Below are 27,893 nucleotides of genomic sequence, written 5' to 3'. Positions count from 1 at the left end.
TAAACCCAACCCATCCCTAACCGTACCTCTAAAGTTAACCCTACCTCTAACCCTGACTCCCCCAACCCTAGCTCTAACCCTGATTCCCCCAACCCTACCTCTAACCCTGACTCCCCCAACCCTAGCTCTAACCCTGACTCCCCCAACCCTAGCTCTAACCCTGACTCCCCCAACCCTAGCTCTAACCCTGACTCCCCCAACCCTAGCTCTAACCCTGACTCCCCCAACCCTAGCTCTAACCCTGACTCCCCCAACCCTAGCTCTAACCCTGACTCCCCCAACCCTAGCTCTAACCCTGACTCCCCCAACCCTAGCTCTAACCCTGACTCCCCCAACCCTAGCTCTAACCCTGACTCCCCCAACCGTAACCCTAACCCTAACCCCCCCAACTCTAACCTAACCCCAACCCTACCTCTAACTGCAACCGTACTTCGAACCCTACCTTTAAACCAACTCTAACCTGAACACGACCTCTAAACGTAACCCTAACCCCAGCCCTACTTCAAACCCTACCTCTAACACATCCTTAACGGTACCTCAAACCCTAACACTACCTCTAAACCTAACCTTACGTATAACTCTAGGTATAGGTATAGGTACAGGTATTTGTATAGGGGCAGAAGTCCTTTAATAAGGCGACAAACTTGTAAAGAAAATGTGCAATTGTAGCCCTACTAATTAATATTCCAGGATGCAGTATTAATTTCCCTATTCTGTCTAATGTATAAACAGTGTTTTCAATAAAAACAGTGATATTACAATATCCAACCAATAACCATTATACTGTACCTCATCTTATGACGATCTCAGCTTACTCTGTATTAAATATAAAACAAGTATACCACATATTTTCTGGGCCTAAAAACATGTTTAGATCCATTTCTTAACAGCTGGTTTGAGGTCCAGTGATGCTTTGCAACTTCATCTGACAATATGGTGTTCTTTAATGACTCCCTACTCTGTATTGAATATAAAATACATCATTTTTTTGTTAGTTTTTATGGATAATGGGTATCATTTGGATAAATATATATCAATAAAGGCACCCGTGACTCTCTGCAGTTGAGTGATCACTATTTTAGAAAATAAAAATAATAATTTATTCTGTATTGGGGGGTTGCATCCTATACAGGTATTGCTATAATGTGCTGTGATGGCTTTAGCTGATTTGTTTTCAACCATATTGGAATTTTGTATATGTATTATAAGGAGGCTGGTGACGTAACGTGTAGCTATAGTGTCCGCGTGGGACGCACACGCTCTACTTTCCGTGGAGGGAGGTAAGAGTAAGGGGTGGGCGATACGGCCCATATTGTATTCATCCGATACCAAGTAAATAAGACTTAATAAGATACTTTTTAATTTGAGCTTTTTATTTGTTTTCCATCAAATGTTAATACAATAATATATGATATGTATAGATATCACAAATTTGATCATAATATTCCTTTTTTTACACAAATTATTTGAACAAAGATTTGTGCCCACCAAAAAGATAAACACCGCAGATACTGAAAAATATCAATCTAAATACGCTGGTATCGATTCGGTACTGATACCGTCCTTGGTATTGGTACTTTGACGTTCGTGTAGATCCGCCCACCTCCTCGGAGGAGGACAAAAAGAAGAAGGATGGTGTCCGGTTAACGTCATTGTTGTCAGACGACCCCTTCGCGTCTGCGAGGGAAGTCACCGCAGCTTGAGAGGGTGACACGTTATAAACGTGTTTTGTTTGTTGTTTTTGAAAAAAAAATATTTAATTTCGTTTCTTGTTGAATACATCGCGGAGTGTCTCGCTGTGTCATGTAAGGAGACGGCGCACCTGCTACGGAGCGTCCACAACCAAACGCCTCATCGAACCCGAAGCTGGTTTAGCACAACAGGGACACGGACAATCCGATTTTTATAAATATAATTTTTTAAAAAAGGAAAAAGTGACAAGCGGAAGGTTTTTTTTAAAATTCTGGCTTCGACGCTAGCTAGCCTAGCTAGCAGTGTTTATTTTTAGCTCGTCTCGAGCCTGCACGTTAGCTAGCAATTAGACTACATTTCATAACAATAATAATAATAATAGTAATATATTGCCATTATTAAAACCTAAGAGGTCTATGTCACCTTAAAAGCAACAATGTGGGTCAGTCCCGAAGAGGTGTTACTGGCTGGCGCTTTATGGATGACCGAGAGAGCGAATCCTTATTTCATCCTCCAGAAGAGGAAGGGCCATGGCGGCGGAGGTGGAGGACTAGCGGGTGAGTGTCTTATATCTTTACATTTTCTATTTAGTGTTGAAAAACATCATCGTCAGCGTCGTTTATACCCTTAAACTCAATATACTGCATTAAGAAAAGTGTAGACCACCACACCGTATCCCATCCTGCATCTTGTACCTCAGAAACTCCCTCAGTACAGCAGTGAATTATAAAGTACTATGACGTTAAAGGGCATAGTGTCTCAAACTGTTGTGCTAGTACCACTGGTGGTACGCAGGACTGTGTCCAAGCGTTTTTTTTAATACTTGTTTGATAGAAACCTGGGTATAAATTACATAAGTTCCATGTCTTTATTTAGTTTGTTTAAGGCTTAGCTTAACCCTTAGATCAGGGGTCTCAAACTCAATTTACCTGGGGGCCACTGGAGCTAGGGTCTGGGCGAGGCTGGGCCGCATCAGCCCCCCCCCCCCCCCCCCCAAAAAAAACACATTTATTAAAAACAGAAACATTAATAAACTTTGCTTTGGTTCCGATTTTCTACAAGAAAAGCTCTGATAAAAAAATCCACTGTTCTCAAATATCTTCATTTTTATTTTTCTACACAAAATAAGATCAAGAATAAAGAAAATCAATCAGTAATAAATAAATATAATAATAATAAAACAGCAAATAATACAAAATTAAGAAACCACATATAGTTGGTGGGTAGACAAATAATTTTTTTCAAATTAAAATTAACAAAGCATTATTAGAGCCCTGTAGACATGACAAAGCACGACTATAGTCACATTTATACTCTTTTTATTTACAACATATTGCGCAACTGCAGGGTCTTGAGACACATGCTAACTCGCAAACTAGAGAGCTAGCGACCTAAACGGTAGCCTCCAAGTTATTTCCTTTAAACTTAAAAAGCCAAAAACTTACCACTTCCACACGGATAGGGAGGATAACTATTAACAGTTATTTAACCTTTAACATGAACATTAATCAAACGTAATATTTTTTTCTGGGTACATGATACCATACAGCATCCATATCAAACTTGGGCGGGCCGCACTAACATTAAACTTTCATATCAAGGCGGGGGACTCAAACTAGTGTCCTGCGGGCTACATTTGGCCATGTGTTTGAGACCCCTGTTTAAAGGCTTAGCTTAACCCTTACCAAAATGGCAAAATTGGCATAAAAACACATTGACTCTAGTATGGGTCATTTTTGACCCACTTATGGAAGACTGTAGGGTCCAGTCACTCGTGCATTTAAGGGTTAAACAAGGCTGTTCATGATGGTATAGCGTTAAATATTCATCATGGATTGTGTAATTCTCCAATTCACCATAGCTGTGATCGGGAGATTAAACGCCATTGTGTTTGTAAAGGCCATATCTTTAATACAGCTCTTGTCACATTGTGTAATTGCAACGATTATATAGGCAGGTGTCATGCATGGTTGGACAGCGTGACCATCACATGATCCGTGATCAGGTTATAACCTCGCTGTGTCCTCATAAGACAGGAAGTTGTCAGTAAAAAAAACCTGTGCAGATGATTCCAGAAGGAACCAAAGTGCCTTGCAGCAAAAGTAGCAGACATGTTCCTGCCTGCTGCTGCTGTTTACAAACAGAAACAATGCTAACGCTTGTAGGATTAAAACAGTGCAGATGCTTGATGGGGTCCTCTCAGGCGGAGATATGGTTGCGCTGGTTGCTCATGCTGAATCATACTCCTTCCTCTTTTTTTTTTTTTTTTTTTTTTTATTAAAAAAAAATTCCTCTTCATCCTTCCTCTTGTGTCTTCAATGCAAAATGTTCAGTGGCCGACAGGGCACGTGCAAACACCAAGAATAGGGAAGTCAGTTAAATGCTGCAGAATGTCACAAATAATCTGCTGAAACTGAATTTTTTATAAGAAGTCCATTTTCCCTTAAATACTCAACCAAAATTTCTATTTTGGCATCTTTTTTTTGCAGAGAAATTGTGATTCAAAGTTGTGATGGTTGTCCAATGCGAGGGCCACAGACTGAAAAATGAAAGGATGCAAGGATCACTTTGAGATTTTGTAAAGATATGATAAGAAGTTATATAAAAAAATATCATCTCGCTCTTTGTTCTTTTGGCTATTTGCCAAATATTTCAAATTTCTTCTTTAATAATATTTTTCTTTCATCATATTATGAGTTTTGACTACAACTTTATTTTTTTTCATGCTACGAAAATGACTTTTTATAATTATATTGCCAGTTTATTCTTGTAAAATTGCAAGTATTGTTAAAATCAGATTTTTTTCTCTTGATATCTTTACTTTACTCTTGTAAAAAAAAAAGTTCCAAATATTTCAACTTTCTTCATAATCATGAGTTTATTGCCATAATATTTTTTTTTTACTTTATTCTCCCTAACATTATCACTTTTTCTGGAATCTAATTCCCCCCAAAATTACAAGTATAGTCATTGTTTTATTTATTACGAATTTCAAACTTTATGCTACTAAAATTACAATATTTCTTATAAATTACGTTAAGTTATTTCCTTTAAACTAAATAGCCAAAAACTTACCACTTCCACACGGATAGGGAGGATAACTATTAACAGTTATTTAACCTTTAACATGAACATTAATCAAACGTAATAATTTTTTCTGGGTACATGATACCATACAGCATCCATATCAAACTTTCATATCAAGGCGGGGGTGTCAAACAAGTGTCCTGCGGGCCACACTTGGTCCGCGGGCCGCGTATTTGAGACCCCTGGTTTACACAGTGCTGTGTTTTTGCATTGTCGGCAGGTTTAAGTTTCACCTCCTGCATCCTTACAAAAGATGCTAATTGGTTCTTTTTATGACCTCGTTGTATTCATGGAGTACATGTTCTTCATGTTTCTGTGACTAGTACATGAATCTTTAATGACATCATTGAGAAATATGGTCTGATATATTAAGGCGCTGGTCCAAATTTGGATCGTTCAGGTAGCTATTCTTGTCCTGACCTGGATTCAAATAGTTACATTTTGACCAGATAGTCCTAGATTAGACAGCAGCCAGAAAGTATAAAGGCTTGGTTTGATTACGTGGCCGCCCATGTGTGGACCTTTGGATGACTTTTATTGCTTTTCAAACATAACCGGGTGACAATGGGTGATCTGAGAAGTGTCAACTTTTACAACAAGTGTAGGGTGGGAGAAACCAATCTGGGATTTTAACTGAAAAGCGATAAAAGCAGTGTTTGTTGATATGACAACAGCTTTTTGGAGCCAGAAAATGCAAAGTAGATTTGCTTCTGTGTTGTCGCTGCCTGCTGTTGATACTCAGGTAGTTGTTTGCCTGCATTTTGGACGTGTACAATGTTTCATATGTTCACTTAATGTAAACCAATTGTCAGATTGACATCACTGTAAAATGTATCTAAATAAAAATTGTATGTACAATATGTGGCTAAAGTTAAAGTAGGTTACGGTAAAGTAAAAAAAAAAAGATTTAACTCACTCAATCCCAGTCATTTTTCAAAATGACAACATTTTTGATACATTTATATATTATATATAAAAGAGTTTGTTTCTGCCATTTTCCCTTCTTTAGTAATCAGCAGTAGAACACAAAAAGGGAAAACAAAACAAACAAAAGAAACATTCATTCATTTTCTTCCGCTTATACTCAGGAGGGTCGCGGGGGTATGCTGGAGCCTATCCCAGCTGTCTTCGGGCGAGAGACTGGGTACACCCTGGACTGGTGGCCAGCCAATCACAGGGCACATATAGACAAACAACCATTCACACTCACATTCATACCTATGGACAATTTGGAGTCGCTAATTAACCTAGCATGTTTTTGGAATGTGGGAGGAAACCGGAGTACCCGAAAAAAACCCACGCATTCACGGGGAGAACATGCAAACTCCACACAGAGATGGCCAAGGGTGGAATTGAACTCTGGTCTCCTCACTGTGAGGCCTGCGCGCTAACCGGTCGTCCGCCGTGTAGCCTCGTTAAAAGATAAATTTCAAGCAAAACGTCTATACCACAACATAAACAACTATTTTTTTTTACATGAAAATAGTCTGGAAGAGGTGCAGAGTCTGGAAGATATCGAAAGCTTGTCTTGTGTAGCTGCTCAATAGGAGTCCACAACTCAATACAACATTACATTTACAATTTTACTATACAAAATACACTATACTAAACTATACTATACAAAATGAGTATAGTAGGTCCTCTTTAACCAAAAATACTCAAACTGAGGTGGATGCTAACCAAGGTTCCAGTGCAATTAATTTAATCACTCCTCCTGGAAGCTGATGAAAACCAGCGAGCCTTGCCAGTGGCATTGGCAGCGAATCAGGGCAGTGAAGCCAACTCACCCTGGCTAGCCAAGCTAGCTGAAGTAGTGGAAGAGTGAGACTGATAGCGCAGCTTAAGTGGTAGCATTTGTTGATGTTGAGAAGCATCACATAACTGCACATAATGCCTGCTTTTTGCCCATTTTGTGTTGCATAATTCTATTTGTACATACTGTAAACTGCCACAGGATTGCTGAGTCATGAAAGAGTCTTGATCACACCAGCTGAACACAACACTCACTTGTGTTAGCTTCAAATACGCATTTCTGCTTCAGTGCCCAAAGCCATTTTTGCGTAATAATAAATAATTCCCAATGAATCCTCCCAAGGCAGCAGCTCTTGGCGATGCTGGGAGGATGATGTCATCCTTATGTAAATGCTGAGCTTGCTGACTTTTGCTATGTGCCAGTTGGCAATGGCAACACACAGCGACGCTGGCACAGACGGCATGCTGCTCTTCTTTTATAGAAAGCGGCGTCAACACTTAGCAGGATGTAGCATTTTACACCCAACAAGCGTTGCATTGTTTGCACATGAGTAGTACTTTTGTTTGGAGTCCAACATTTCCTCACAAATAATCTGCTGAAACTGAAATGAAATACTCCTGTGGCCTTTTAATAAGAAGTCCATTTTCTCTTAAATACGCAACCAAAATTTCTATTTTGGCATCTTTTTTTTTCATAGAAATTGTGATTCAAAGTTGTGATGGTTGTCCAATGCGAGGGCCACAGACTGAAAAATGCAAGGATCACTTTGAGATTTTGTAAAGATATGATGAGAAGTTATATAAAAAAATATCATCTGGCTCTTTGTTCTTTGTTTCTCATTTTGGCTATTTGCCAAATATTTCAACTTTCTTCTTTAATAATCTTTTTCTTTCATCATATTAGGATTTTTGACTGCAGCTTTATTTAGTTTTTCCTGTTTCTCATAGTATTTTGTCTTAAGTCTTTTTAAATATTTTAACTACATGCTGCGAAAATGACATTTTATAATTATATTACCAGTTTATTCCTGTAAAATTGCAAGTATTGTTAAAATCTGATTGTTTTCTCTTGATATCTTTACTTTACTTTTGTAAAAAAAAAAGTTTTTAATTTAAGTTCCAAATATTTCAACTTTCTTCATAATCATGAGTTCATTTCGATAATATTTTTTACTTTATTCTCCTAACATTATCACTTTTTCTGCAACCTAATTCCCCCAAAATTACAAGTATAGTCATTGTTTTATTTATTACGACTTTCAAACTTTATGCTACTAAAATTACAATATTTCTTATAAATTACTGCCTATTATTTCATTTTTACATTTTTAAAATTCTACTTTTAGAATGTTTCGCCAGCCCAAATGGCACGTTGAACACCCCCATTTTAATGGGTCAGTAAATGAACAAATAAACCCACATAAAATGAATGGAAAAACACATTTCAAGTCCTGATCTAAGGGCTTTTACTAGGTCATGGTGGGTCTAAGCCGGGTCCAGTGTATCTCTCACATTAAAAACCAGTCTGATCAACAAGGTCGACAAACCCCTGTTGGACAGGTTCCAATTCACTACTGTTGTTCATCAAACGTTCAGCATGTATGGCCGATATCACTGATTAAGTGATGCCTCGTGACGCCGATGGTAACAAGTCATGTCTTCTCCAAAAGAGGATGATTTGTTTTGCTTGGTGTAAACAAAAAGCTAATTATAATTGAAACACACATATCATCACATGCTTTTTAAGATGCCTCTGACCACGGGAAATATAAACATGATGTGCTCCATTACATCACAAAAGAGGTAGTGTTCTTAGCGGGTTGTTTTTCCAGTTGTTAGATGTAGTTACATATAGATAGGCGATGGTTTCTGAGGTGAACGCCACAGTCGACAGTCCCAGTGTGGGAATATTTTGGTTTTAAGTCTTCGTCTCGACAGTCGATGCTTACCGAGACGTTTGGTGGCCAAATATAAACAAAACGACAGTGTCAATTGCAGCATTGTGAAAGAAATTCAACCATATGGCATATATTTTAAACAACTTCTGTGTCAAGCTAATGTGGCTCACGCAGGTACACTAACACTTGAGTACCATCTAGTGGTCCAAATGTGAATTACACACCTCATGAATAAATGGTCTGATGATTAACAGCAATTTGCAGCAGAATTATCGACCAAGAAAATATATCATGAGTTGCAAGTTTTTCCATTTTGTATCATGGGTTTATTGGCCTGGGAACACCTCTGGATCCACCGGGAAGAGCTGGATGAAGAAGTCGCTGAGAGGGAAGTCTGGGTTTCCCTTCTTAGGCTGCTGCTCCGGCGACCCGATCTTGAATAAGTGCAAGAAGATGAATGCACTACTACTCTTCAACCAGGAGAGGCGCTGTTTATTTGGTTTTAACTACTTACATACAACATGACGTTAGCTATTTTTCTTTTTTCCCCCAGAGTTTTTCTCCTCAGTATGGCACAGAGATGCAGTGTGAGCCCAAGGTTTACATGTAAGCGGGGTGGGCAGTCATGACAAATGGATGGAAACAGGAGTTCAGAACATTCCAAAAGAGAGTCTCCTATGCCAGTATATAAAAAAAGTAACAATAGACTTGCAATCAAGTGCATTTCTCCTATAGGCTTCAGATGTAAACAACGATGGAGGCTATCACATGGTCTTAACACTTGCGGTGGTCTCGCACGTCGTAAGCTGTGTGTTTCCTGTGTTAAACCTAAACCGCCTGATAGTCGCCTGAACTCGGGTGTACGCTCACTGCGGTCAACCCATCGGATTTTTTTTGGAGGAGGCAGAAAGTGAGCATTGTTTTCATGCACGACACAACACTTTTTTTGTTTTGCGGCCGGGATCAAATGCCAAGTGTTTAAGCTGCATTATGTTGTTGGCCTTTGCGCCTTTAAGACTTAACCTGAGTTATCCATTTCCCCCAGAGCCAGATGAATGTAAGCCTACTATTTGCTCTTTTGTAGCACATATAGTAACTGCATGGCAGGAGCATGACTAACAATGTGCATGTCATTTGCACTTCTTTGTTTTACATTTGTCTTGACAAATGCACCGCAATTACAAAAGTCATAGGCAGCAGTTTTTTTTTATAACAACGGACAATGAATGCAGTTACACGGGTAGCAATAATTGAGCTTATCCTCATTAAGACCATATTTGGATTATTGTGTTGGCACTTAAGAGTATTTCATTCATAATCCCCTGTTACACAACACACCAACTGGACACTTGACAAGGCATACCCACAAAGACATGATGGGTATCCTATCATCAGATAAATTTGGGACATTTTATTCTTTTTTTTCAAGGGACAGTTGATGAATGTAACGCTGAGGCACAAAACTAGCTATCTTTTACATAATTGTTAGCTTGGACTTTTTTTATTTGCGCTTTGGAAAGGGCGGGGGAAGGAGAGCTTGGGGTAGGGCAGAGAGTTTATTGGGTTACAGCCACTCCCATATAAGGAAGTCCGCTCCAGGACCAAATGTCCGGATGGTTTTTCATCTATGAACAAGACTTTTAAGCTATTTGAATTTTCTATGTATATAGTTAATTGTGTACAGGGCCGTTGACTGGGAATCTTGTCCCGGGGTGGCCCAGAAGTGGTGTGTGTGTGTGGCGAGGGGTGCCCACTCAGATTATTTTGTAACTATTCTGTAACTTTGGCATCATTTAACACCAGAATACTACATTCAAACTGCATTTATAGGTCATAAAAGTGGAAAAAGCATAATAGGTCCCATTTAAGTTTATTTTACCGCACATTGTTGACTTAACTGGATGGAGTTCTTTATCCAGCTAATGTTGATTTGTGTGTTTCCGGTGTTCACAGGTTTGCTGGTGGGAACCTTGGACGTGGTCCTGGATTCAAGTGCCCGAATGGCCCCTTTCAGGATCCTCTACCAAACCCCGGACTCCCTCTCCTACTGGATCATCGCTCACGGTGCGTCAATTTGCCATTTAGGGTTATGGTCATTGTTAAAAGGAAGGAGCCTTCCCGTGTTTTTCACCCCCACCCATGTCCCGCACACATCCTGTCGTTTCCCATGTGTGCAGTCGAATGCCAAACATTACATCATGCCCCAGTGGAGTGTTAAAGATCAGGATTAAAGGAAGAGGGAATGCCAACCAAGCTGAGATTTTGTCGCTTGTGTAATGTTTTCATTTTGCTTTCTTGTCCTATGGATGCAAATTTCAGTAGTTTTTGCTTTAAGCAAGATTACTGGAGTGTGCGTTTGATGATTTGTTCATTTGGGGTTAAGACTTAGGTTTTTGCTACTACAAAAAACGGAGGCAAGCATGCTATTGTAGCAACCCGGGAATTTTTTGTTGTGTAAAAGTCTGACCACTTAGTCAGTCCGAGTGCTTGCATGTGTGGAGACGGCTCTAATCGCTGATACTCTTTTGGCCACATTAGCTGACAGCATGAAAGCACAGACGTGGGTCATGCATCGGTAATCCTTGCAGGTGGTATCAGCAAATTCCTATAAGAGAATTCTGTTTGTATCAGAGCCCAATGTTTTTGGAGGCCGTAAGTGTGTTGTGTTTGTTTGAGAATGTGTGTTGACAGTCAAGACAAGACAATAAACACGTCTCTCTTGCATGACGTCAGCAGGCATCATAAGTGAGAAAACACAACATGGTGTAAACATACTCATACAACCCAGAGCAGGGGTGGGCAACGTTTTTGGCTTGAGATGGTTATTTATTACAAGTATGTACAATAAACATGACTACTTGCAAGTTATGTTGTCAGCTTAAATGTTTAAAAAATACTTCTGGTGGACCGGATTCGAACGCTTGGTGGTTTGTAGTTTTCCCATCTTTGACCTACAGAGTCGCACACACACAGCCACACTAGCATGCTCTGCTAAACTTGGCTAACCGGGCTAGCTTCAACTCACGCTTCGTAAGAGATTAGTTTTCAAGTTTTTGGCCAACAGGTTACCACAAGGGTGTGGACTACGACGATTGAGCGGTCCGTCAGGGAAAACGGCCTCCTCATTTAATTACAATCACGTCAATCTGTGAGTCTCTCTGTGCTACAAAGGCTGGATGACAAGAGGGTTCACTCTGCATGTGTCTGTGTGCATTGTCTCTATGTGAAATGAACACATAAGAGAGTGAGCAGCTTCTCGGCTGTTAAACCTCTTTGTGCCATCAGTGCTAGCAGTTAGCAAACAGATGCGAATATGAATGAATGCATTCTTATTTGCCACGGACAAAATAAAGCGTTGTTGTTTCAACACGTCTTCATCTATTTCTTCAGGAACATCGCGTAAAGAGATCACGGAGCACTGGGAGTGGCTGGAACACAACATGCTGCAGACTCTCTCCATCTTTGAGAATGAGAACGACATAACCACATTTGTCAAAGGAAAAGTCCAGGCAAGTGTAACATTTTCACATCGATGTGGATTGATTGATATGGAATGAGATTGGGAGCTTGGTGAACTTGGTTACAGTTTTTTTACGCTTGCTTATGTTTTTGTAAGTATAGCTGAATTTAGCTTGCATTTTATGAAATATAAATATTGTATATTATATTATAAATATAAATATTATAATTTGTAAATAGTAGATACTTTATTCATCCCCATTCATGGGGAAATTCGCAAATAAATAAACACAACTTAAAACCCAGCACAACATAGATGTTTTTGCATCTTTTATGACAATTTGTATTTGTAAATGGTAGATACTTTATTCATTCCCATGGGGAAATTCGCAAATAAATAAACACAACTTAAAACTCAGCACAACATAGATGTTTTTGCATCTTTTATGACAATTTGTATTTGTAAATGGTAGATACTTTATTCATTCCCATGGGGAAATTCGCAAGTAAATAAACACAACTTAAAACCCAGCACAACATAGATGTTTTTGCATCTTTTATGACAATTTGTATTTGTAAATGGTAGATACTTTATTCATCCCCATGGGGAAATTCGCAAATAAATAAACACAACTTAAAACCCAGCACAACATAGATGTTTTTGCGTCTTTTATGACAATTTTTTTCGAACGTCGTCATTTACTTGCATACTCCGGATCAACTAATAGTCCAGAAAATATGGTACTTTTCGCACTTTTCCACTTTGAAAAATAAACCTGTTACCTCCAATAAATGATAGCACTATGTTTACTACAGCTACATTTTCACCAAACAGTATGCTACGCTTCACTCTGATTTGGTTAACATTTACACAGTATCAGTAGCTGCAGTAACTATGCAAATAGCTACACACCAGATATGCTGGAGGAAAAACTATGACACATTACTGTCCAGTATTTGTGGCTATTATTCATACATGTATATATTTATAGAAATGTCTTCTTGGGTATACAAAGCAAACTAAACGCACATCGGTATGGACGTACAGCCGTGAAGCAGGTGCAAATGTAAATAGATGTAACTGTCTCTGGCAAGGGAATCATGATAACCTTATTCGCAATTAATCTGTGAGAGTAGCAAGAACATAAAACTAACCAACCCTAACATGCTCACAGAGCTTTGAGGTGGCAGTACATCTTCTGCCGTTTACCCGCTGCAGGGCATCATCGCAGAGTACAATAAGAACCACGACGTCAAAGAGGACGACGACACGGACAAGTTCAAAGAGGCCAGCTCCAAGTTTCGCAAATTGTTTGGCATGCCCGAGGAGGAGAAACTGGTCAACTATTACTCCTGCAGCTTCTGGAAGGGCAAGGTCCCACGGCAAGGGTGGCTGTACCTCAGCATCAACCATCTGTGCTTCTACTCCTACCTACTGGGCAAAGAAGGTGGGCACATTGAGCGTTGGTAACACTAGCGTAGCTATGTGAGCTATTACATTACGCTAATAGTCAAGCAACTAGCAAAAAATAACATCCTTGCAGCTCCTCCATTCTTAGCGGTTTAGAGTTGAGTATTAGGCAGCAACAGTAACCTGTGTTTTTTAATTCGGGATTATTGTGCCTGTTGTGAGATCATTTAAACCTACAATAACATCTTGTTCCGGCAATGAAGCGAGTAAAATTACTGACATTTTGTGACCAGTGTAGAATACTACATATCATTCACAGCATCCTTGAATGCCTGTGTTCATTTGCCGTATTTGATGTATTTGTCAAGATATCATATCTTATCACATACTACAGTATTAATTGTCCCTGTACCCTAGAAACCGCCCATGAATGATACGGGAAAAGGCCGAAATGATACTGTGTCAAAGCCCAGGGCAGTGATACTGATAAAATATAGATTTTAACCATGTCCAGTATCAGCCCCCGTAGCTGTCCACTCAGAGCGCGCTGCTCTGGTATCGTGCCCGTGAAACAACCAATCAGAGAACAACGCACAAGTGCTTAGTACCGAGTGCTTCTCCAGTCACCAAAAAACCCAAACTTGATTAATGGAACTTTAATTGTCAGACATTGATAAGATAAGACTGTTGATAAAATATTATTGTTGAAATATTTTTGCAATTATTGTGTTTACACTGTTTAGACATAAGACATGTAATAAACATGATTAATATATAATGATATAATGATATAATATATCATGATTAAATAGTATGTGATAATAAGATCATCACATGGCCCAGTATCATTCTACTGATACTGATACTGATACTGACACTTGGGGGCATGATACCTGGCCTGATACCAGACAAACCATGTGATAACCTATAATTATCTATCATCAACGTGACCACCATCTTGCAGAATAACAACAGCCTCTATAAATCCTCCATTTTTTCAGCCATATTGGCCGCTCGTTTCTCCATTTGCAACTTTTTTCCCCTCCCTAACAAGGTAGACTCGTGTGGCCGTATCGTCAATAACGGAATAGTGAGCTCCCGACTTTATAGGCTTTATTTTAAGATGCATCACAAAGCCTGTTTTTTGTGTTATACAAACATGTCCTTTTATGTGGTGGAGATACAAACAGAGCAGGCTCATCTAGCTTGGGGAATGATGTCCATGAGAAAGAAGCTTTTTCCTTTATGACAGCATGAAAACTCTCAATTTCAAAAGCGGGTTTGAGTAGTAGAGCTAATGAGTGAGGAAGATAACATTTAACACTCATTTAACGTGTATCATTGGAGCATGATTGTGTTGTTGAACAACACACACTATTACAGTAATAACAAATGGTGGATGCCCAGTGGTGTCTGTTGTGGTTGTGCATGCATTTCAAGCTTAAGTCAGCCACAGGGGATTTCATACTAAATTACTCAATTTATGATTAGTTTCATTTTTGAAAACTAAGTGGGGCACCAACTACTGCAAATGGAGCTGTTTACGCTATGTGCGCTATATTACCTGCTTTGTAATATGCATTACTGCCCCCTACAAGGAGTATAGTGGCACAATATTGCTTGGCATCATTATTACAACAATACAGATTTTTTTTATAGTGCACATTTTAACTGCAAGGAATGATGTTGACATTGTTGTTTTGCCTTATATGGTTCCTTGCCCATGCAACACACCCACAATGGGTCCTGATATTTGTCTCGCTCAGTCAAACTGGTGGTGCGCTGGGCGGACATCACGCAGCTAGAGAAGAGCGCCACCCTCCTGCTGCCCGACGGCATCAAAGTCAGCACGCGCAGCCACGAGCACGTCTTCTCCGTCTTCCTCAACATCAACGAGACCTTCAAGCTGGCCGAGCAGCTGGCCAACATCGCCATGCGTCAGCTCCTGGACAACAAGGGCTTCGAGGAGGACCGCTCGCTGCCTAAACTCAAGAAAAAGTCACCCAAGAAGGTGTCGGCCCTCAAGAGGTGACTTTTTCTAACTTCCTTCATTCTTCTGTCGTGGAAATGTTATTTCATGGCTGGGATGTCCTGTCTCCAGGGACTTGGATGCTAGAGCCAAAAGCGAGCGCTACAGGGCTCTCTTTCGTCTGCCCAAAGATGAAAAACTGGACGGGCACACCGACTGCACCCTGTGGACCCCCTTTAACAAAATGCACATCCTGGGACAGATGTTTGTCTCCACCAACTACATCTGCTTCACCAGCAAGGAGGAGATGCAGTGTAGCCTCATCATTCCACTCCGGGAGGTCAGTCATGCCATCTATACATCCCACATACAATGGGATGTATGGATGGCATTTAACCTTTAATCGTTGCAGTACTTGACAATGTTCTCCCTGTGTATGCGTGGGTTCTCTCCAAGTACAAATATAAAAACATACATGTTAGGTTAATTGGAGACTGAATAGGTGTGGATTTCGGTGTATAACTTTTGATTTTATATTTCATTAGTTTATTATTTGTATTAACATTATAGTGTAATATAGTATCATATATAATAATTTTTTTTAATTATTGTACTGTATTACATGTTATATTTTATTACACCATTTTTGCTATTATCATTACCTGTCTTCAGGGAAGATGATGTAGGCTTTCTTTATGTTTGTAGTAGGATTTCATAAATCAGGGGTTTCCAAACTTTACCAACTTTTTTGAAAATCAAAAAAATGTGTGTGGCCCACCTTTGTCTTAAAAACAGTACATAGACGAATTGCTGCATTCTCAGAGCACCTAATAATAATAATATTATTATTATTATAGAATATTATAATATTCCTTTATCCCCTGTTTTCATTCAAGATTCAGGATTGAAATGAAAGGAAGGGGAAAAAGGAAGCCCAAACTTTTAATTTGTGGTGTACACACAAGACAGAATTAATTGTCATACTTTTCATAACTGCATTCAAGATTGGCATGATGACCAAAGAGCTACATTCCAATCATAAACTGTATAAGGTTCCTAAAATATTGTGACGGGTCAATAACACTCAATAGGTTATTGCTTGGGCCTATAAATATTTTTTTGAAATTGTGCAATAAATATTTTACAATAAAAAAAATATTTAAAAAATAATATTTGCAAAAATGAATCATATTTTTATATGACCTCTCATGGCCCACCTGCAGTACCACCGCGGCCCACACTTTGGGAATCATTGTCATAAATCATACTTTCAAGTATACTTTCACATAAGGTAACAAAAACATTAATCACACCTTTCAGTCGTACACCACTCTAAACCATTTGGAATATAATTTTTGACACAACTCTACATCATCCTGCAGGTGACCATCGTAGAGAAGGCAGACAGCTCCAACGTGCTGCCCAGCCCGGTCTCCATCAGCACCAAGAATCGCATGACTTTCCTTTTCGCCAACCTGAAGGACCGAGACTTCCTGGTGCAGAGGATCTCCGACTTCCTCCAGCAGACCCCTTCCAAGAGCTGCCAGGAGCGGGAACTCACTGGCAGCCTCAACAGCTCCGATGACGAGGTGGGAATTGTTTTGGCTTAGTCGTTGTCTGCGTTTTTACTTCCTGTTCCTGTTGCTGAAGATGTGTTTTTTTAATCCTTCTCCAGGTTTACTCCCAGCATGGATCGTTGCTCTCCAGCAGTCCGCAGCACAGTCTAGGTTCAGAGTGCGAGCGGACTTTCAACTTGAACGACAGCAGCGTGCCCACCGCTACCCAGGCCCTCATGACCATGTACCGCCGCCGCTCGCCAGAGGACTTCAATCCTAAACTGGTGAGCTCTCACACAGCTGGGAGTACATGCATGACATTACAACTTCCTGTCTATCATATGTCAACCTAGATTTAACATGATTCATATTTCATGCGCTTCATCAGGCTAAAGAGTTCCTGAAGGAGCAGGCCTGGAAGAACCATTTTGCGGAGTACGGCCAGGGGGTGTGCATGTACCGTACAGAGAAGACCAAAGATCTGGTCCTGAAAGGCATCCCTGAAGGCATGAGAGGGGAACTCTGGCTGCTCTTCTCCGGTGAGCTTTGACCACACGGCATATAAAGTATACATTAATCCACGTTGGTTCTCACATGGAGCATTCCCGTTCCTCACGTTTACTAGGGGCCGTCAACGAGATGGCCACCCATCCCGGTTATTATGAAGACCTGGTGGAGAGGTCAATGGGGAAATACAACCTGGCGACAGAAGAAATCGAGCGAGACCTTCACCGCTCTCTGCCAGAGCACCCCGCTTTCCAAAATGAGATCGGTATCGCTGCCCTCCGCCGGGTGCTCACAGCCTACGCCTTCAGAAACCCCAACATCGGATATTGTCAGGTACCATATATAGATTATGGCTCCATATGGTGATAATGGTGTGCAGGAAGTGTGTTGATATGTCTTTATCGCTACAGGCCATGAATATCGTGACATCGGTGTTGCTGCTCTATGCTAAAGAGGAGGAGGCCTTCTGGTTGTTGGTGGCGCTCTGTGAGAGGATGCTTCCAGACTACTACAACACCAGGGTCGTAGGTCTGTATGTTGCTTTATTGTTTTTTTTAATTGTAGTAACCTTTTCACGTTTTATTCATTTATAGCATATGTTTTGTTATATTGTGGAAATTTGTAATATATTTTTTTCCATGGTAATAATATACATTAAGACCAGTTCAGGGTGTACCCCGCCTTTCGCCCAAAGACAGCTGGGATAGGCTCCAGCACCCTTGTGAGGAAAAGCGGTAGAAAATGAATGAATGAATGAATGAATATATATTAAGATCTATAGATTTTGTGATTTGTTGTTGTTTTAGTAATGCTTTATTGTTTTAATTATCCCAGACCTTTTGTATTAAAATAACTTGTATTCATTCATTCCTTCATTCATTTTCTACCGCTTATCCTCACGACGGTCGCGGGGTTGGGGCTGAAGCCTATCCCAGCTGTCTTCAGGCGAGAGGCGGGGTACACCCTGGACTGGTGGCCAGCCAATCACAGGGCACATATAGACAAACAACCATTCACACTCACATTCATACCTATGGACAATTTGGAGTCGCTAATTAACCTAGCATGTTTTTGGAATGTGGGAGGAAACCGGAGTCCCCGGAGAAAACCCACGCATGCAAGTTTTGAAATGGCCGCCAATAGGAAGAGGGTATAACTGAATTTAAAAAATCATTGTTATCTTCCCGTGCCAGGAGCTCTGGTTGATCAAGGTGTGTTCGAGGAGCTGGCCAGAGAGTACGTCCCCCAGCTGTACGACTGCATGCAGGACCTTGGCGTCATCTCCACCATCTCGCTGTCCTGGTTCCTCACCCTCTTCCTGTCAGTCATGCCATTTGAGAGCGCCGTGGTGGTAGTGGACTGCTTCTTCTACGACGGCATCAAGGTGATCTTTCAGCTGGCGCTGTCCGTGCTGCATGCCAACATCCACCAGCTGCTCGGGTGCAAGGACGATGGCGAGGCAATGACGGTGCTGGGCAGGTAAAGGCGAAAACGGGACCCGGGACCTTCTGGCTGTTGACTCCTCCTAAACCTAAGAGTAAACGTTTGCTTCTCGTAGGTACCTGGACAACGTGACCAATAAGGACAGCACCTTGCCACCCATCCTACATCTACATTCCTTGCTGACGGACAATGGAGAACCGCATCCAGAGGTGGACATCTTCAAACTGGTCCGCAGTTCTTATGAGGTATTTGATATAAAACATCAGGACTATAGAAGTCCAACTTGTACTTTTTAACATCGTGTCTTGTTTTCATTTGCTGATCGACTTGTAAAATGTAATGTTCCAGCACATTCTTGACCTTAAATGTAACATTTTACGCCACCAGGTCTAATGGATGCATGCAAGTTGTAATCGGGTAGCTAAATTAGCCATTAGCCTTTGAACAATGCACACTACAAAGCAGGAAAACATCAAAGCAACACTTGAATGACCATGTAAGCTTTGTGGAGACATGTCTGGAGACACTTCATTACCTTTAGCCTCCTCAACATAAGCCACGTCATTCTCTTTACGAATGACCTTTCCGAAAGCAATGGTATCCATGGAAAGGAATATTCCAATCGCATGTCTACATGCGCCGCTATAATCAACCAGAATAGTCAATGGGGTGCGTATTAAAGCGTAAACACCAACATCACGTGATACCGACTTCCTCGAGTTTTTCTTTCACTTGTTGGAATAACTCCGTATTGCCAGTTTTTCGTTCGTCCAGTCTTGAAATTTAGTTTGAATCAAAAACAAACTTTCCACAGCAGTCCAGTGCCGATTGCTCGCCTCCATTTTTTTAAATCAAAGAACGTCTTGAGCTGCGTGTTCCATAATATCTCAGCATTCGCTGAAAGAACGCACCTGGGAACAGGAAAAGATAAAGTTCAATCTTGCTAATATTTTATAATTAAGCTCGGCACATGTTTTATATAGATATGTATTTTCTTTTTTAATAAAACTGGACTTGTGAATGGCGTATAGAAGGGTTTAGATTCTGTTCCACAGATGGCGGTAATGCACTGCCAATAAACAACAGAAGAAAAACACCATGAAGAAGAACGGGTACAAGATACTTCAATCGGATTGGGGAAAGGAATATTTCATCCCTGTGAATCCGATTATATATTCATTCGGATTGGCACTTTTCTTTCGGAATGAGGTGTATACAAAAGTTTGATTCTTTCCATTTGAGCAAATAACCCAAATGGAATTGGAATATTTGGGTCCATGTAAACGTGGCTATAGAAACTTGTCATAAGGGAGGTGTGTTTGGGCTCCTTATATTGGAAAACTGTCCTTTATGTTCAGTTGTACAATGTCACAGTTGGGATTTGTTTTCCCCTGCAATATGAACCGCAGCTCACTCAGTGCAGATAGCACTCGTGCAGCCCCAGACTACCAGATTACCCCAGATTACTATCATGATTACTATCATCAGCTATGGCTGTGCGTTGACAAGCTGTTGACTGACGACTCCACACTTTTCGAGGGTTCCCATAACAGTGTCTAAGTGAAAATTGTTGCTGCTAAAGCGACTCAGCCATGGTTTTTGCTATCAAATGCGAAGCCTTTGTTCCTTATCCCTGCTCGTTCTGTTTCCACCCTTAGAAATTTGGCTCCATCCGCGCCGACGTCATCGAGCAGATGCGTTTCAAACAGAGGCTGAGGGTCATCCAAACCATTGAAGATACAACGAAGCGCAACGTGGTGAGACTCCTTGCGACTGAAGGAGCCATTGTTGTGCATGTCAATCAGAATTGAGCATGGAAAAAGCTCAACTTGGTACTAACGTTCTTAACATTCTGCTTGTTGTCCATGCGTAACATTGTTCAATAGGTCAGAACGATTGTAACAGAGACTGCCTTCAGCATGGATGAGTTGGAGGAACTCTACGTCCTCTTCAAGGTGACTATTTTACCATGACTGAACTTTTTTTTCCCTACAATATAAAAATATTTCAATTCCAAAATCCATGTGTCTTTCCTGAGGCGGAGCACCTGACTAGCTGCTACTGGGGAGGCAGCAGCAACCCGATGGAGCGTCACGACCCCAGCCTGCCCTACCTGGAGCAGTACCGCATCGACATGGAGCAGTTCAAGGGCCTCTTCAATCTCCTGTTTCCCTGGGCCAACGGCAGCCACTCGGACCCCTTGGCTGTACGCTTCTTTCGCTTGCTGGACCAGAACGGGGACGCCTTCATTAATTTCCGGGAGTTCATCAACGGACTCGGTAGGTGCTACTATATATCACATGGTGTATTTATCATAAAAATAATACCACAGGTAACACCGTATAGTGTACCTGTTTATGTGTTACTATTAACAGTTACTGTGTAACTTCTTTTTACACTTAAAAATTGTTCATGGTGCTTTTTATTTCCCTCATTTTGGATGGAAAATGACGTCACGGCGGTCTAGTGGTCTCACAGCTAGGAGACCAGGGTTCAATTCCACCCTCGGCCATCTCTGTGTGGAGTTTGCATGTTCTCCCCGTGCATGCGTGGGTTTTCTCCGGGTACTCCGGTTTCCTCCCACATTCCAAAAACATGCTAGGTTAATTGGCGACTCCAAATTGTCCATAGGTATGAATGTGAGTGTGAATGGTTGTTTGTCTATATGTGCCCTGTGATTGGCTGGCGACCAGTCCAGGGTGTATCCCACCTCTCGCCCATAGACTCCAGCATCCCCCGTGAGGGAAAAAAGCGGTAGAAAATGAATGAATGAATGGATGGAAAATATGCAAAAATCCAGACTAATGAAAACAGATCATGCCCAAGGCTCCGTTGCATTATATATATTTCTATGGGAGAGGGAAAAAAAACAACTTTATTTTGAATAGTAGCTCAGTGTTTCCCACAGGAGTCCTTCAGACAGTAAACCAGTTTAATCAACAGTGCCTCTGCTGGTTGCAGCACAATACTGCACACTGATAACATTAGCCGAACTGGTAACAAACATGGTTGGATTAGGTGGTCTCACCAGTTTGGTTTACAGAGTTGTTGTGTGTTGTAGGTGTTCTATGTCACGGGGACCTCACAGAGAAACTGAAGCTCCTCTACAAGATGCACATTTTACCTGGTCAGTGTTGGCTCAGGCCAAAGTTGCATATGAAAAAAAAAATGTTGATGATAATGTTCCTGTTTTCTGTCAGAGATGACGAATGAACAGGAAGAGCCTGACTCCGCCTTCGAGGCCACGCAGTACTTCTTTGAGGACATCACCCCGGAAACGTCAATGGGTAACATATTGCACATGCAGAAACCTTCATAAATATATATCAAACTGGTCGTTAGCGTGTCTACTTTCATATGCTTAGTTTGGTTGGTTATACTTATACTCTATACTGTATATTTGCACACATTATTCATAGATTATCCACCATGACGGCATCAACATCTCAGCTTTCTGTTCATTCACATACTTGGCCTTTATAGAAATATTTCATATTCTGATGCCGGATTTCACTCAGAATAAAGCTTGCAGTCAAAATTCCAGACAACAAATTTATTGCAATATATACACGACCGCTCAAAAAATTTGGGATCACTTGGAAATTTTTTGGGCCAGTCTGAGATTGATCCTGCTATGAAGTCCAGCATCCTGAAGTCGCCGCTTCACTGTTGATACTGACCCTGGTGTTTTTACGGGTACTATTTAGTGCAGCTGCCAGGTGATGACCTGTGAGGCGTCTTTGTCTTAAACTATACACTCTGAGATATTTGTCTTCTTGCACAGTTGTGCAGCGTTTTTCTGTCCTTGTTAGACCCAGTTTGTGCTGCTCTCTGAAGGGATTAGTTAGCAGCATGGTAAGAGATTTTAGTTTAGATTTTTTGGGGGTTTTCTAATAATCTTATAAAATGATGAACTTGGATTAGCAGCCATACCAGGAGATTGATGCAGTGGACTGACAGTTGTTGATAGTAGGCCTCTATGCAAAAATGTAGTTCGTTCTTTGAAAATCTGATCATCTGATTCATTTTAATTGTTTGTGAAATGGAAAAAATTGTTTGTGAAATACATGAAAATGTGTTTTTCTTTGGAAAACAAAGAAATTTGCAAGTGATCCCAAACTTTTGAGTGGTAGTGTATCTATCTAATCCACGTTCTTCTCTCTCCTCAGGCCAGGACGCCAAAAACCGAAGTGAGAAGGATGACGGCTTTGTCAGGGTTACCTTTAAGACGGAAAAGGGTAAGTCAACATTGACTGTACATATCAGTCCATTGCAACTGCAATTGAATCTTTCTGTTTTAGTTCTGTTTTGTGCAAGGTGGCAGTTATTGTTCATAACTGGTGGGAGGAGATAGCACATAAATTGTATGAAGCACATCTCTGGTTATTTCAATTCTTTCTTATTGTTTGGTTTATGCAAGTATAAATTTTTATAAACTGGAAAAGGAACCATAAACTGTCCTCTAAACGACACTAACAGATGTCACGCTGAATACCACATGAGTGAGGAAGTAGCCGTGAAAGAAGACGCCCTGTGCTAATCCTGTGGTGATTGTCATGAGACAGTTTTGGTATTATGAGAACTGGACTTGAATTGTTGTGTTTGTACCCGTGAACCAACGCAATTTCACAGCATTTTTTGCAATCATGTCTTCCAGTGAAGAAATTCAACAATCCCGACTACCGCCACTACCTGAAACTGTGGAACCAGGAAACCAAGTCTAAAACGGAGCACACTAAAGATCTTCCCAAGCTGAATCAGGTAGGACCTCACTTCCTTCCTTCAAACTCAATCGCACCGGGGGCGAAACTCGAAGCCTACTTTAGGTTCATTCATTCATTTTCTACCGCTTTTTTTCCTCACGAGGGTCGCGGGGGTGCTGGAGCCTATCCTTCGGGCGAGAGGCGGGGTACGGCGGGGTACACCCTGGACTGGTCGCCAGCCAATCACAGGGCACATATAGACAAACAACCATTCACACTCACATTCATACCTATGGACAATTTGGAGTCGCCAATTAACCTAGCATGTTGTTGGAATGTGGGAGGAAACCGGAGTACCCGGAGAAAACCCACGCATGCACGGGGAGAACATGCAAACTCCACACAGAGATGCCCGAGGGTGGAATTGAACCCTGGTCTCCTAGCTGTGAGGTCTGCGCGCTAACCACTAGACCGCCGTGCCGCCCTTACTTTAGGTTGTGGTACCTAAAATACCTGTAATTGCTCACATTAATTAAATGACATGTCTTTATAACACACCCAAATGTAATCGCAGGTAAGATGCCGTGCGTTTAGACTTGGATTGAATGTGTCAGTTATCATTAAGAACTTGCGAGGAGCGCTTTCCAATCATAGTCTGCTACGTTACACCCACGCATGTGCATGGACTCACCTGTTCCAATCCGGACTTCACCACGGATCAAAGCGCGTGTTACTGGTCAAAAATGCCGGACTTGATTGTGTTCTCCTGCAGAGCCAGTTCATCGAGCTGTGCAAAACCCTGTACAGCATGTTCAGCGAGGACGCGGCCGAGCAGGAGCTGTACCACGCCACCGCCACCGTCACCAGTTTACTGCTGGAAATGGGAGAAGTGGGCAAGCTCTTCTGCGCCGCTCGCAGGGATCAGGCTGAGGTATGCAAAACCGACCCCTTTGTTTCGGAGCGCAAGCCAAGCCCCTGCGAGGAGGGGAGAGTTCCGGACGGCTGCGAGCCGTCACCGCCCATGCAGGACATCAAACTGGAGGACTCGTCCCCCAAAGACAACGCCGCTTCGTCGTCCGCCATGCTCATTTCCGACGACGAGGCCAAAGACGACACATCGGTGTCGTCATACTCGGTGCTTAGTGCCGGGTCCCATGACATGGACGACAAGCTGCAGTGCGAAGACATCGCGGATGACACGGTGCTGGTGAGAAGCGACGGGAAGAACAATGGCGGCGGTGACGGAGGACGAGCGCTGCCTCGCAGCACCAGCGTCGACAAAGACTGGGCCATCACCTTTGAGCAGTTCTTGGCGTCCGTGCTCACCGAGCAGGCTCTGGTGCGCTACTTTGAGAAGCCCGTGGACGTGACCGCTCGCATCGCAAATGCTAAGAACGTTCACAAAGTTGGGCGCCCCCTGCTGTCCACCAGTGACTATGAAATCTCTCTATCCGGATAGGCGACATCTCACAAGGATTCTTATTTATTATGCGTTTTAGATGCTAATTTCATGTGGAAAATAGTTGAACGAATGTGAGCACCATCACATAATATATCAATATTTGTTGGGATGAAGTCATATGTGGTGTCGTCCACGGTGTATTTACACTGCAATGGCTTAGTACGACAACATCAACAATACAACACATCCTTACTTCGCACGTCCTTATGCTGCTCAATAACACTTCCGTTTCCCGATGATATGAAAGAAGGAATAACTGAATTTCATGTGTAAACTATATGCTGTTTTTCCACTGCACAGTACCGTCTCACCTCCGTTTTCCCTTTATGCTACTATATTATATGCTACTATATGCTACTACTACTTAAACTCTCATCGAGAAACTGCAAAAACAAAACACTGCATTGAAGGCATCAAGATACTGAACACCAAGAGAAGCAGGCTCTCTTGTAACTATAAGGATTTTCTCTATCTTATCCGAGAGGAGACTGAGGGGGCAGTGTCCTGTATTTCTATAAGGAGACATATTTATTTTAGGAGTAGACTGAGGGGAACCAGGGTCCTCTATTTACTTCTAAGGAGACTCTGTGCCGCAAGACATCTATTGCAATGTTATCCAACTGGAGAAGAGGGCAGCAAGAAGACGAATGTCATCTAAAAAAAAAAAAAACAGACAGCAGGCAACAAGAGAATGAGGGTCTGCTGTATTTACTTCTCAAAACAGACACATTTTATTCAAGTGGAGATTGAGGGCAGGAAGAGAAGGAGGAACTGATGGGCAACAGTACAGTAGGTCATGAAGGAAACATTTTATCCAAAATGAGACTGAGGCTTGAATACAAATGTTATCCAAGAGACCGGAGACCACAAGACGGTGTTTCCTGTATTTATTTCAAAGGAGACATGTTTTATCCAACAGGAGACTAAGGGCAGCATAAGCATGATGATCTGCTGTACTTAGGGCTAAATGCCCTAAGTAGACACATTTCATCCAAGAGAAGACTGAGGGCAGCAAGAAAGCAGGGATCTACTTATTTACCCCTAAGGAAACACATTTCATCCAAGAGGAGACTGAGGGCAGCAAGAAAACAAGGATCTACTGTATTTAGCGCTTAAAGGACACATTTTATCCAAGAAGAGACTGAGGGCAGCAAGAAAGCAAATTGTATTTACACCTTAGGAGACACATTTCATCCAACAGGAGACTAAGGGCAGCATAAGAGTTATGATCTGCTGTATTTACCTTTTAGGGGGCACATTTTGTCCAAGAGGAGACTGAGGGCAGCAATCTAGCAGTGCAGCGCTGCAGCAAAGTGGACTGTCTACTAAAAACAGTACCTCATTCTACCCTTTTTTTGCAGGTGAAAGCGTGTTTTTCTGTGGCAAGTGCGTAGGGCTTCACTCGTACGCATTCTATTGGTCGATTCCTGCCGGTGGCTTCCTGTGTAACAACTTATAACAAATAATAATAATAATGTAGTTATATGTATAATCAGATGATATCATGTAGATCATGTTTTGTAAAGAAAATCTGAATGTTAACTATATACGACGACAATGACACTACTTTCACTTTGTCAGTACACACTTTGTGTACTTTATATTTTATTTTCTTGCCTCATCTTTTTTGTACTTTTTGTGTTTTTAAGCTGCAACAGTTGATGCACTGAGTATCATTCAAAACATTAAAACACAACCACACAGAATCTTCTCCTTCGTCCTTGTACTGAACACACTCATTTCTCGGGGCGTGTCCCAGATCGACCAATCAGGGATCAGTGAGCTGCCTGCCATCTTGGACGCCTGCCATGACGATCAATAATTAATCAATCAGAACAATCGCTGTAAGTGTGACTTCTTGTGGTTTTTACATTGAAGATGCTTCCAATAGTTAATCATTAGCTGTCTTTGTCATTTAGTCACACCAATAGGAGAAACTCATCTAAGACTGCAGTGCAACAACTTCTCCACTAGGTGGCCCTACAACTTTCTTCTTCTTTAAACAGCTGTCACAATATTATACTATAATCTCCCCTGTTAAATATAAAAAAATACTATAAAACTGTCATTTTTAAATAATTCTATTAATTTTTTTAGGGTATTGAAGGGGATTTAAGCCATTTCTAAAGCTATGGGACTCCAACAAACCACAGCGAGAGCCATTATCCACAAATGGAGAAAACATGAAACAGTGGTGAAGATTCCCAGGAGTGGCCACCAACCACTAAAATGATCCCAAGAGCGCAGCCATGACTCATCCAGGAGGTCACAAAAGACCCCACAACAACATCCAAAGAACTGCAGGCCTCACTTGCCTCAGTTAAGGTCAGTGTTCCAAGACCCAAACCGCTCCTGAACAAAAACAAAAAACACATCTGGTGTAAATGTCAGAAAAAGAACGTTATACCAACAGTAAAATATGGTGGTGGTAGTGTGGTGGTTTGTACTACGGTATGCGTTTTAAATGCAATGGTATTTCATGACATGTAACTATCACACTAAAATTCAACTCATACATTTTTAGCATACTACTCATTCGCTGTAGTGTTGAAATAAATCCATCATAATTTCATAACTCATTTTCCCAACAACGGTACAGACGCAGTTAGTGGAAGTTATGACGTCTCGGTGATGCAGAAGCTCTTATCTGCTGCACAGTGAACTTCAGTCACAACTTTTACCTTCATCAGTGTGTCGTTCTTGCGGCTGCAAATGAAACGCACGTGGTGAGAAGTAGGAGTACAGAACAGACTTGCAGACAGCTGCTAAATCCTCCCTTGATATCATTTTATTCCGTATCGGCTCTGGGAAGAAGCGACACACGCAGGTGATGCTTCTTTGAAGCTATTTCCCCATCAAGAAGCAACATCTGTGTGTGAAGCAACAAGCCAGTGTGTTGGGGGGGTTGTTTATTTGAAAAGGGCTCCATTGAACATTGACTCTTTGGCAGTCCA

General features: G+C 41.4%; 1 protein-coding gene and 1 long non-coding RNA gene across 3 annotated transcripts; one reads left to right on the top strand and one right to left on the bottom strand.

Moving 5' to 3' along the window:
- Positions 1-1,602: 1,602 nt before the first annotated feature.
- tbc1d9 (TBC1 domain family, member 9 (with GRAM domain)) lies at positions 1,603-26,645 on the top strand. Of its 2 annotated transcripts, none has more exons than XM_078793531.1 (21): positions 1,603-2,249; positions 10,383-10,493; positions 11,820-11,938; positions 13,108-13,336; positions 15,066-15,327; positions 15,401-15,608; positions 16,651-16,857; positions 16,944-17,108; positions 17,213-17,363; positions 17,450-17,664; positions 17,742-17,859; positions 18,525-18,810; positions 18,890-19,019; positions 20,433-20,531; positions 20,661-20,729; positions 20,813-21,053; positions 21,836-21,901; positions 21,975-22,061; positions 22,944-23,012; positions 23,432-23,600; positions 23,972-24,214. In XM_078793531.1, exons 1-21 carry the CDS (start codon positions 2,129-2,131, stop codon positions 23,994-23,996), a joined length of 3,147 nt encoding a protein of 1,048 aa, XP_078649657.1. In that variant the 5' UTR covers positions 1,603-2,128; the 3' UTR covers positions 23,997-24,214. The 2 variants fall into 2 exon arrangements, with proteins under 2 accessions (XP_078649657.1, XP_057920428.2); XM_058064445.2 differs by lacking the exon at positions 23,972-24,214 and adding an exon at positions 24,250-26,645 and having other exon boundaries at positions 1,604-2,249; positions 23,432-23,535.
- LOC144899825 (uncharacterized) lies at positions 26,407-27,892 on the bottom strand. Its single transcript, XR_013628139.1, has 3 exons — positions 27,621-27,892; positions 27,255-27,291; positions 26,407-26,742 (listed from the first exon to the last, which is right to left on the bottom strand). It is a non-coding gene; the product is annotated as an uncharacterized LOC144899825 (long non-coding RNA).
- Between the last annotated feature and the right edge of the window lies 1 nt (position 27,893).

The sequence above is a fragment of the Doryrhamphus excisus genome, linkage group LG9 (genome assembly GCF_037039965.1).
Source record: "Doryrhamphus excisus strain RoL-2023G ecotype Guam linkage group LG9, RoL_Dexc_Guam_v1.1, whole genome shotgun sequence".
Taxonomy (NCBI): Eukaryota; Metazoa; Chordata; class Actinopteri; order Syngnathiformes; family Syngnathidae; genus Doryrhamphus; species Doryrhamphus excisus.
This window is presented reverse-complemented; position numbering and strand designations above follow the sequence as displayed.

Bases quoted from the DNA above. Each gene is read 5' to 3' on its own strand.
- tbc1d9 (XM_058064445.2), top strand. From the start codon at position 2,129: ATGTGGGTCAGTCCCGAAGAGGTGTTACTGGCTGGCGCTTTATGGATG. The intron at 15,609-16,650 runs GTCAGTCATGCC...ATCATCCTGCAG, and splicing joins TCATCATTCCACTCCGGGAG to GTGACCATCGTAGAGAAGGC. The intron at 22,062-22,943 runs GTAACATATTGC...CTCTCTCCTCAG, and splicing joins CACCCCGGAAACGTCAATGG to GCCAGGACGCCAAAAACCGA.